A 12,417-nucleotide genomic window follows, 5' to 3' on the forward strand; every position below is an offset into this window, starting at 1 on the left:
CTCTTGCTCTATCCAAAATAAAACAAAAACATTTTTGCATATAGTTCTACACTTTAAGTTAGTACCTCCTCATACATAGTGGTATCTATTGCTATGTACGAGGGGGAAGAAACTTAAGATAGCTTATATGTTAATTTTAGGTTCATGGTTGATCCAGCTTGGACTTTAACCGCTTGCCGACTGCGCACAGTATATTTACTGCGGCAGTCGGCCCCGGCCAGGCAGAGTGACGTAGGTCTACGTCGCTCGCCTGTCACTCCTTCCAGAGCCAATAGCGGGCGGGCGCGCGCCCGCCGAGGCGCGCGCCCGCCGAGGCTCGTTCACGGAGGAGTGCGGGAGTGTGACTGGCGGACCCGATGTCCGCCGGTCACACTACGATCGCCGCTACAGCGGGAGAAAGACAGAGCGGCTTGTGTAAACAAGCCACCTGTCAGTTCTCCCTGTGTAAAAGTGAAGATCAAACAGTTCTACTATGTAGAACTGTTGATCTTTGTTTTTACACTAGTAGACCTGTCCCTACACAGTTAGAATCACGCCCCTAGGACACACTTAACCCCTCCCTGTCCAATACTGTTAACCCCTTCCCTGCCAGTGTCATTTTTGCAGTAACAGTGCATATATATAGCACTGATTACTGCAGTAATGTCACTGGTACCCCCAAAAGTGTCAAAAATGTCAGTCAAGGGTCCGATCTGTCCGCCGCAATGTCGCAGTACCGCAAAAAAAATCGCAGATCGCCGCCATTACTCGTTAAAAAAAAAAACACCAAAAATGACAAAAATCTTTCCCTTTGTTAGTAAACGCGATAACTTTTGCGCAAACCAATCAAAATACGCTTTTTGCGATTTTTTTTACCAAACATAGGTAGCGTAAAACAAATTGGCCGAAAATTTTAAAAAATTTTGATTTTTACATTTTTTTTTGGGGGAATTTCATATAAAAAAAAGTGAAAAATATTGTTGTTTTTGCAAAAATTACGCTCTTTTTTTGTTTATAGCGCGTGATCAAAAAATCGCACAGGTGATCAAATACCACCAAAAGAAAGCTCTGTTTGTGGGAAAAAAAGGACGTGAAATTCGTTTAGGTACAGCGTCGCACGACCGCGCGATTGTCCGTTAAAGTCACGCAGTAAAAAATCGCAAAATAACCCCTGGTCTTTTAGCAGGAAAATCCTCCGGTGGTAAAGTGGTTAATGATTCATGTAATAAAGTTTGTGATAGTTTTTTTTAAGCATGGTCTCTTCTGTACCAGTAAAATCCAATTAATTTCTATTTTCCTTTATCTATATATACATATTTAGGATGTGGTACTATAGTGGTCCTCTCACTTTAAAATTGATATAGTCTGCAGACAACAGTAAAATACCAGGGAGTTTCCCTGCAGACTTGAGGCTACATTTATGTAAATGTAGTTGAGTGATGGTGTCCTCACAGGACAGGCAGATACTTACAGTATCTCACAAAAGTGAGTACACCCCTCACATTTTTGTAAATATTTTATTATATCTTTTCATGTGACAACACTGAAAAAATGACACTTTGCTACAATGTAAAGAAGTGAGTGTACAGCTTGTATAACAGTGTAAATTTGCTGCCCCCACCAAATAACTTAACACACAGCCATTAATGTCTAAACTGCTGGCAACAAAAGTGAGTACACCCCTAAGTGAAAATGTCCAAATTGGGCCAAATTAGCCATTTTCCCTCCCCGATGTCATGTTACTCGTTAGTGTTATAAGGTCTTGGGTGTAAATGGAGAGCAGGGGTGTTCAATTTGGTGTTATCACTCATGGCAAAGAACTCTCTGAGGATCTGAAAAAAAGAATTGTTGCTCTACATAAAGATGGCCTAGGCTATAAGAAGATTGCCAAGACACTAAAACGGAGCTGCAGCACGGTGGTCAGGACCATATAGCCGTTTAACAGGACAGGTTCCACTCAGAACAGGCCTCGCCATGGTCGACCAAAAAAGTTGAGTGTACGTGCTCAGCGTCATATCCAGAAGTTGTCTTTGAGAAATAGTCGTATGAGTGCTGCCAGCATTGCTGCAGAGGTTGAAGGGGTGGCGGCTCAACCTGTCAGTGCTCAGACCATACACCGCACACTGCATCAAATTGGTCTGCGTGGCTGTCGTCCCAGAAGGAAGCCTCTTCTAAAGATGATGCACAAGAAGGCCCGCAAACAGTTTGCTGAAGACAAGAAGACTAAGGACATGGATTACTGGAACTTTGTCCTGTGGTTTGATGAGGCCAAGATAAACTTATTTGGTTCAGATGGTGTCAAGCGTGTGTGACGGCAACCAGTTGAGGAATACAAAGACAAGTGTGTCTTGCCTACAGTCAAGGAAGGGGGTGGGAGTGTCAGGGTCTGGGGCTGCATGAGTGCTGCCGGCACTGGGGAACTACAGTTCATTGAGGGAATCATGAATGCCAACATGTACTGTGACATACTGAAGCAGAGCATGATCCCCTCCCTTCAGAGACTGGGCCACAGGGCAGTATTCCAACTTAACGACCCCAAACACACCTCCAAGATGACCACTGCCTTGCTAAAGAAGCTGAGGGTAAAGGTGATGTACTGGCCAAATATGTCTCCAGACCTAAACTCTATTGAGCATCTGTGGAGCATCCTCAAATGGAAGGTGGAGGAACGCAAGGTCTCTAACATCCACCAGCTCCATGATGTCATCATGGAGAAGTGGAAGAGGACTCCAGTGGCAACCTGTGAAGCTCTTGTGAACTCCATGCCAAGAAATTTCCAAAGGTCATCTTTGGTCACTGGTTCCCACTTTCTGCATCTTGCAAACCTCCGATGCGTAGCGCATTGTTGGTCTTTGTACCGGTTGGTCTCGGTAACAATTTTTTCAATAACCTCATCGGTCAAAAATAATTGGAGGAATGCCAAGGGGTTGTCACGGACAATATCAACTTTTATACCAAGTGCTCCTCTAAATGGGAATTTGGGGGCGCTGCCTGATCTGTCACGCAGTCAATAGCGCACCAAGTACGCACATCGCTGAGCTTAATCGCTGTCGTCGTCACTTTCCGTACCGGATGATGAATTCTCCCGCAAATCACTTTCGATCAGTTCTTCAAATAACTCAGTTTCGCTGCAGCTGTTTTCCAGGTCGTCTAAAAGCGCTTTTTTGACGCCATGGTTATTCTCCATTTTCCAGGCACAAAGAACTGGAAAGTCAGTAGGTGAATTTCTGAGGTAATTGACTTGATACAATGTAATCCATTAGGATCACAGCTTTGTATCGTGTCATTTATTTTATTTACACTTTTGAATTTGCTGCCGGTCCCCCCCCCCCCTTTTTTTTAAATAATTTTTTTTAAAGAAAACCTTGCTTACAAAAGTGCAATAATGGAGTATGTCAACCATGACAATTACTCCAGCTAGAGGTGACATCTTGAAGTGACCACTGAAATACTTTTGGAAATATACACCATTACAACAAGGTAAACTTAAATAGGAACAGAAAAGAAAAAAACATATTTTAAAAAATTATAAAAAAATACAGTCAAGTTTTCTTTAGTTCCCACAATATAAACATAGGCAGAAGCACAGAATTGGACCAAAAACATAGAGCAATCTAGTAAAAAGCACTTTTAACAGCTCTAGTAGGCCATACATTTACAAAAAAAAAAAAAAAGTTTATGAATGTATGGCACGATGGATTTAGTAAAAGAAGCACAATACAGTTTAACAGTTTTTTTCAGGAAACAGAGTTTAACATGGAAAAGACAACAACTTGGATTACCAAGCATCAGAGGACATAAATTTGAGAAGGTTGTTCAAGTCTCAATGCCTCCAAATACAGATTAGTGTAAAAAATTTTAGTTTAAAAAATTGTCTTTTTGCAAAACAAAAAATTGTATAGGGAAATTACTTCAAACAACCCTTAACCAGCAGCATGTGCAATAAATTGCTGCATGAGAAAATGTGGTAGTTACCGAACAATCGAAAAAAAAATCTGCATCTGTTATTTAATGCTAAATTTTTAGTGAACTGAACTTTCACAACTGATTTACTGCATGCGTTTTTTTACCACATTTTATTTGCCGTTATTTAACTCTTAGTGAATTGACCCCTATCTCTTCTGTTCCCAGGGCAATAAGTAAGCAGACATTTTCTAAATGGGACAATATCAAGGGTTTTAATTGTTTCCTCCTCTTCTCAGCACTAAAGAGTACATACTCTAAAGCAGTGTTTCTCAACCTTTTTTCAGTCAAGGCGCCCTTTAAAATTATGGGCACCCTCCAAAATCATGGACAGTCTTGAGGCGCTCTATTCTAAAATGTAAAAACTATTTTTACATAATGCAGCAACATCCACACATGTAGGACACCCAACATTAGAGGTGATTTATTCTTCCAGAGCAAATACACTTTTGCGCACTGGTACTGGCTGGTATTCCAATGTTTCTTTTCTCCCTCAGCTTTTTGCCATCACTTAGCTAATGAGACCCCAAAGCTAATGGAGAGAGGCAAGGGAGGGTCAAACAAGGATGATGTGCAGGCAACTGACATCCTTCTTTTTAACGAATGATGTCATTGGTCATTAGAAGGTTGTCAGCTAGAAGGTTGTAATGGTGTACAATGAAAACCTGTAGTTTTGTGTAACTAAATGGCAGGTTTCATCAACCCCTGGAGAAACCACAAGACACCCTGTTTGAAAAAGGCTGCTCTAAAGTGTATTTTGGCTAAAGATACACTTTGGCCTTCGGATGGGGGGGATGCTACCCTGCCTCCTGATCCAGTCTGTCCCTATTTTCCTACATTAAAAGATACTGTATGTGATTTGCAAACCCAGAAATAACATCTTTGAACATTTTGTGTTAATACCCACCCCCTTCTTTTTATATCCTGCTGAATAACCATACAGTTCATACATAGCAAAGCACTAAAAACCTGCATTGTATTATTAATTATAAGAGCTGAGGTATTTTGTAAGACTTATTTATTGACGGCATGACATGTGGAGGAGGAGGAGAAATTGGACACAAGAACAGCTATTTAAACATTCTCATATTCTTCCTAACATGCTAGAAGTACTACAAAATGTACATTATTAACAAAAATGATTATAATGATACATTTAAATGACAATTTAGTTGTGTTATGTTGCATTAAATTGCATCAAAGTGAGAAAGTAACTATAAGCCCCTAGTGTCACTCATGCCTTAACCACTATATTATCAAATTCTTACCATGAATGCCTGGATTAGTTTAACTACTATCACAGTTTGGGTCATGTATGGCTGCTCTTGGCGGTGCACTCTCCATGGAATATTAATTACATCCTCAGTAATACAGAAAACCTGCTATAGCAGTCTTTTTCAAGAAACACAGGCTTTTCTCTTGAGTACTGCAGCAATAAAGTACACAGTCTCAAGGTTTTACAATTAGGAGACTTCACAGCTGGACACTTTATATAAACTGTACTAGAAAATTACAGTCTTAATCTAGTTGCTGTAGGGTACAGCCCATTTCTGCACAATTAATTACATGGCATTCATATGACATATGGCTGTATCATTGTTACCTTTTTCCTGGCCTGCTGGTCTTTGGAAGAATGAGCTTTTACATGCTTTCGTAATGAACTTGGGTCTGTATAGCGCTTATTGCATCCTGGAATCTGACAGGCATAGGGTTTCTGGACAAAAAAGGCATAGGGTAAGGTAATCACATTACTTCACTTGTAACTCTCTTTTCACATTTGTTATCAATGAACATTCCCAGAGGTACTTACAGCATAGGAATCATTTGCTCAAGGAAGGATTAGCAAAATCAGATACAGCAGATTAGTGAAGCAGTCTAACAGCAGTGACTATCCAGAAAACATTGGTTAAGGTTAGAGCAGAATCCTGCTATAGACACAGAAAAAAAGATTGTGAAACAATTAGGTCATAGCGGCATGCAGACAGAAAATTATGATTTCAGCAAGGCATTATTATTTTTATATTATTATTATTGAATGACAGTGATTTTTCAATATGTAATATAGCTAAAAAAAACACATAATCATTTACACAATACTTATCTGAAAATATATCCATTGTTAGGTTTGTGTCAGATATAACCTTTTGATCATATTTAAGAGTTTGATCTAATTCATGCAAATAATGTAGAAAGTAATGTAAAAAAGGTTCAAAACTATGGCTAACTTATGAACCAGAAATACAGTAATTACACCAGGAATTCACATGAAGGATAATGTGATATAATTTAGGAAACCTCTTCTAGATTTCAAGCATGCAGGAAACATTTAATGCAATAAGCATTCAGACAACAGGACTTTGGGAGACTGTCACAAGCAATAATAAATGAGGCTAAGAGACATTTGCAGTATCTCACAAAAGTGAGTACACCCCACACATTTTTGAAAATATTTTATTATATCTTTTCAAGTGACAACACTGAAGAAATGACACTTTGCTACAATGTAAAGTAGTGAATGTACAGCTTGTATAACAGTGTAAATTTTCTGTCCCCTCAAAATAACTCAACACACAGCCATTAATGTCTAAACCGCTGGCAACCAAAGTGAGTACGCCCCTATGTGAAAATGTCCAAATTGGGCCCAATTAGCCCTTTTCCCTCCCCGGTGTCATGTGACTCTTTAGTGTTACAAGGTCTCAGATGTGAATGGGGAGCAGGTGTGTTAAATTTGGTGTTATCGCTCTCACTCTCTCATACTGGTCACTGGAAGTTCAACATGGCACCTCATGGCAAAGAACTCTCTGAGGATCTGAAAAAAAAAATTGTTGCTCTACATAAAGATGGCCTAGGCCACAGGTGTCAAACACAAGGCCCGCGGGCCGAATGCGGCCCCCCCAGGCCATTTCATGTGGCCCTCGCACCTCTCCTGCAGCTGGACCCCCCCCCTTGTCTCTGCCCCCAACTTGACTCAGTAGTCGGCAGCAGAGAGAACAGAACACATTTTCCAGATCCTGCCCTCCTCTGTGCAGCTGCAGAAAAGCTTGTCTGCCCCCCCCCCACCAGCATTCTCAGCAGTCCGCAGAAGAGAGGAGGCAGAACTCCTACTACAGATCCTGCACCTCTCTGTGCAGCTGCAACACCACCTTGCCTCTCCCTCCCCTGGTCTTAGCATTTAGCAGACTCTGGAAGCTGACTACAGCCCTCCTCTGGTTCTCCCCCAGACCCTGCATTTTCTTCTTCCCAGATCCACCCGCATCTTCTTCCTGCCAGCAGCTCAAGGTATGGGGGTGCACTGTGATGTAAGGAAGGGTGGGTGACTGTTGACTTCTGATGGTGGGGGGGCTCTTGACATCTCATGTAAGGGTATAAGGGGGGGTAGGGTGCTCTGGACATCGAATCTTACAGATATAACCGGCCCTTTGAGGGCAACCATAATGCTGATGTGGCCCACAATGAAATTGAGTTTGACACCCATGGACTAGGCTATAAGAAGTTTGCCAAGGCCCTTAAACTGAGCTGCAGCATGGTGGCCAAGACCACACAGCAATTTAACAGTATGGGTTACACTCAGAACAGGCCTTGCCATGGTCGATGAAAGAAGTTGAGTGCACATTCTCAGCGTCATATCCAGAGGTTGTCTTTGGGAAATAGACGTATGAGTGCTGCCAGCATTGCTGCAGAGGCTGAAGGGGTGGGGATCAGCCTGTCAGTGCTCAGATCATACGCCGCACACTGCATTAAATTGGTCTGCATGGCTGTCTTTTTCTAAAGATGATGGACAAGAAAGCCCTCAAACAGTTTGCTGAAGACAAGCAAACTAAGGACATGGATTACTGGAACCATGTCCTGTGGTCTTATGAGACCAAGATAAACTTATTTGGTTCAGATGGTGTCAAGCGTGTGTGGCGGCAACCAGGTGAGGAGTGAAAAGACAAGTGTCTTGCCTACAGTCAAGCATGGTAGTGGGAATGTCATGATCTGGGGCTGCATGAGTGCAGCCGGCACTGGGGAGCTACAGTTCATTGAGGGAACCATGAATGCAAACATGTACTGTGACATACTGAAGCATGCTCCCCTCCCTTTGGAGACTGGGCCGAAGGGCAGTATTTCAACATGATAACGACCACAAACACACCTTCAAGGTGACCACTGCCTTGCTAAAGAAGCTGAGAGTAAAGGTGATGTACTGGCCAAGCATTTCTCCAGACCTAAACCCTATTAAGCATCTGTGGGGCATCCTCAAATGGAAGGTGGAAGAGCCCAAGGTCTCTAACATCCACCAGCTCCGTGATATCGTCATGGAGGAGTAGAAGAGGACTCTATTGGCAACCTGTAAAGCTCTGGTGAACTCCATGCCCAAAAGGGTTAAGGCAGTGCTGGAAAATAATGGTGGCCACACAAAATATTGACACTTTGGGCCATTTTCATTTAGGGGAGTACTCACTTTTGTTGCCAGTGGTTTAGACATTAATGGCTGTGTGTTGAGTTATTTTTGAGGGGACAGCAAATTTACATTGTTATACAAGATGTACACTCACTACTTTACATTGTAGCAAAGTGTCTTTTCTTCAGTGTTGTCCCATGAAAAGATATAATAAAATATTTACAAAAATGAGTCTCACTAGCCATTGGTTATATATAGCTTGGTAGAAAAAAAGCTTCTATGGCACTAGTCAACTCTTTTAAACTAGTTCTCTGTCTTTTAAAGTGTTACGAAACCCACAACAGTAAAATCTGTCTGTATGTATATGCAGAATAGCATGCTTGTTCTCACTGTGTAATTTAAGTGATTAATCCTCTGCATTGTGTAAATAGGCTGTGTGATCCTGTATGCACAGATCCTCCCCCTCCTGCATGTTCACTCTGGGCAAGTCCAGTTAAGCCACAGTAGTGTAGTTCAGCTGCACATGCTCAGTTTGGTATCTATTGCTGTAAAGAAAGCTTCCTGGTTTGAGCTGAGCTATTCAGGTCACATGGTATTAACTTCACACATGTGGGCATGTATACAGATCCTCAACGACAGCCCAGTCCCTCCCTCCTCCTCCATGCCCAGTAACTAAAAAAGAACACAGTGGGTGGGATGTCACATCTTGATTGATGGATGATCTGCTATAAAAGCATGAGGACACAGGCTATAGTGGATTTTAAGAGGCAGTGAAATCTCCTCCTACATTAACACTCTGGACTAGGGTGGACCCTGCAGAGTATCACATGACCGCAGTATACAGATATAGCTGCAGTATTTTAATGTAAAAAGATTATTCTTAAGTTGTGGGCAGTTGCAGGGGGGGCTGATAAACATTTTTTTTTATATTATTGGGTTTAGTAGCACTTTACACAGGTTAATCCCAAATGCCTTATTATACCTAGCTGAAACACTTCGGTTTTCCAAATAATAATGATTTAATTACTCAACCAAGCACTGGGGTCTAAACGTGTCCAATTCAGCAAAGGACATTTCCTCAAAGTGAGATAAATTGCCTCCTAGAAGGTTTTCATCTGAATAATATTTCCCTGTTGTTCCAGGGTTCACCAGAACAAACAACAAGAACTTGACAGGAGTTCTAACCCTTGACCACTCTATCCTAAACTGAAAAAAATATTTCTGAAAAAAATAATTCAATGTCTTTAGATACACTTTTGGTTTTCAGTAATCTTAGCTTGGATTTTTACCCACATCCCAATATAACTGGCACAACATGTCTTCATTTCGTATTAGGTAAGCAAAGAGCAATATGCCTATTTCTTTTATGTGTGTGCAAAGGCAATGCTTTTATTTATTTTTATTTTTTTAGTACAGTGGGGAAAGTTTAGACCCTCTGTCAAGTTTGCTGTCTGTGTCCCCACTGGGTAGATTCAACCCTTTATTTATCCTAGTGAACGCTGTCAGTGAGACAGAAAGTGAAGGGAAATCCAAATATATTGAGTTGTCATCAGAGAAAGAGGTGAGAGAAAATCCTCCAGTAGGGACACATGTTCCTATGACATTCCGAGGAGAGAATTATGCTGACTTTGGAAATATTTTCTGTAATTTTCTGTTCTGTCTCTAGGACAGGAAGTGAATAGTTGTTAACAATAATGGCAGTGTTACCTCTTTTTGGTTTTCTTACAAACCCTCTGCTCTCCAACCCAGGTCCCAATTGTCCCAAAGCCTGACTACTATAGCTATAGAAACACCAATTGCACATACTGTAGCACACCATCACTGCTCTTTGCATTGGCCATAAATTTTAGACCTTATGTGCCACAGTATTTTTTGTACATAGGTCACTTAGCTAGATAATAACTATTATTCACAGTTTATTAAGCAGGCTGATGTAAAAATAAACTGGTAGCTAGATGTGTGAAATTTTACACTAATTATGTGTCATAGAGAGTTTGAGGTATGTTCTCAATTACTATCCTTGCATTTGTCAGTGTTATGGCCTCTGCTATACAGAGGAAAGGGAGAAACAGTTATTCATAAAGACTGCTCATGAAAAGCTCAGGAAGCTGGCAGCAGTATGGGAGCTTTTTCTTGCAGAACAAGCATATTATTTGATGTGTCTTTCCTTACAGTATCCAGGTGGGTCCTTTGATGCTTGGCACGATCGCTGGAGTTACTGAAGGCCTTTTGACAGCCAGGATGCTGGCACAGATAAGGTTTTTCTCCTGTGTGACTCCGTAAGTGAATCTTCAGGTTTTCAAGCCTAGAGAATGCTTTCTTGCAGCCTTCAAACTGTAACGAGAAACAGAATATTGAGTATTTTTTTTTCTTTTTGATTGTAATGTATTTTGCAAACTGGAGGGCACTATTTACTGGTTCATGTTTCATCACTCATATAAAAATGAGTTCTGTTTGCTTATTTCAAGATATTAAACCTTTCTGAATGCTGTTATAAATAACAAGCTGCCCTGCCAGTTTTAGTTTAAGAGCACACAACCTTTAGTTATTTTCAAGAAGAGAATTGTTGAATATTTAGCAATTTCTTAAGTTCTCAGAGCTATCCTAATATCTTAATAATAAGCAAAGAAATAAAAGAAATGTAAGCAAAATAAAAGTATTTATATATTACTATTAAACTTATTGAGAATGAGTGGAGAGACAGTGCTATTACGTATTTATCCAAAAAGAGAAAATACAAAGTGTTGACTTTTATGAAAGCTCTAAAAGTTGAACATTTTTGCCACTACATGTTATTTCTTCATACATCAAACCTGAAATTATAATAATTGAAAAATCTGTATACTGTTTAATGAGATTGCCAATTTGCCATTGCTTAAAGGCACATCTGAACTTTGTTAACATGGCATTATTAGGGATAAGGCCTGGGTTTGCTGCTGCCATGAGTTCATGGCAAATTTCTAGAATTCGCAAAGTTCACGTATCACAGATCTGTCGTCATAAATAAGGAACAATGGCTAATGCAATGCATAGCCTTGCCACGATAAGCTGAGTGACAAAAGACAATCATTTGAAGAAATAGATAGCCAAGCTCCCTTTCTATAAAGAGAGGGAGGGGGAGGGGCATGTCCGATGTCTGCTGGGAAATTACAGTTCTGTGTAGGGATAGATGCTGTTTATTATTATTGCCATTGGTACCTGTTCCCCATGGCAGTGCCCGACTTGTTATGCCCTTTGTTTGACATAGCTTGTTTATTAGCCTTACAAATGGCAAGAACTGACTACCAAGATGGCATCCCCAAATCTGATTTCTAGCTTTGAGCAAAAATTAACCTTTAGACACTTTTGATTGCAAACTTTTATAGCATTGTGAGATCCAGGTATTACTTTTCAGGCAAACACATACGTCTCCTGAAACAATGGCCCTGGGGTTGGAAATAACCTTGTTCTGTATGACACCTTTCAGCAAATAAAGTGTGTTCAATTTTTTATGTCTTGCAAATGACCCCAGATGTCTCAGGAAGCTGTCTAGAAATGACTGTCCAAGTTTCCAGACTAAAACACTTGGTACATAGAAAAAAAGTAATTTGTCCTCCTACATGATTTCCACTGCTAGAATTGTTCTTGATCATGAGAAATAGAATGTCCCCGTCAGCCAATCAGTCCCTCGGCAGTAAAGAAGATAGGCAAAAGAAGAAACTGTCTGTATCCATTTGTTCTTGGTTATATTTATGTTAATTTCAGAGCCAGGCAGCATTAACAAATAATCTTCAATGTTTAACATTACAAACATCTGTATTTATTGTACTGTGGCTTTTTAACAATTTCTACTCTAGTCCATTTCTTACAACAATAGTACTTTAGTTTTTTTAGATTCCAAGTTGTGTTAATCTGCAATTGCAGACAATGCTGAGGTTCTTTTTTTGGGGGGCTGCTAAAAATCTCAGTTAATAGTGGTGTCAGAATGCTTTCTGACAGAAATAATTCAGTGTCGTGTACTGTATATTGCCATAAGTGATATCTAGAATATTGAAATATTTTTACACAAGCGTTACCAATAAAATGATACTAATATAATAGATACAGTATCT

At 40.3% G+C, this 12,417-nt stretch overlaps 1 protein-coding gene across 1 annotated transcript in view; it reads right to left on the bottom strand.

The window, feature by feature from the left end:
- GLIS3 (GLIS family zinc finger 3) overlaps positions 1–12,417 on the bottom strand; it is a 529,924-nt gene that overhangs the window by 169,816 nt on the left and 347,691 nt on the right. Inside the window, exons 5-6 of the mRNA XM_082243469.1 lie at positions 10,499–10,660; positions 5,546–5,656 (exon numbers count right to left, since the gene is read on the bottom strand). Of these exons, the coding sequence (XP_082099595.1) occupies positions 5,546–5,656; positions 10,499–10,660 (273 nt within the window). The remainder of the gene's footprint in view (positions 1–5,545; positions 5,657–10,498; positions 10,661–12,417) is intronic.

Source organism: Pelophylax lessonae (assembly GCF_965119305.1).
Source record: "Pelophylax lessonae genome assembly, chromosome: 1".
NCBI lineage: Eukaryota > Metazoa > Chordata > Amphibia > Anura > Ranidae > Pelophylax > Pelophylax lessonae.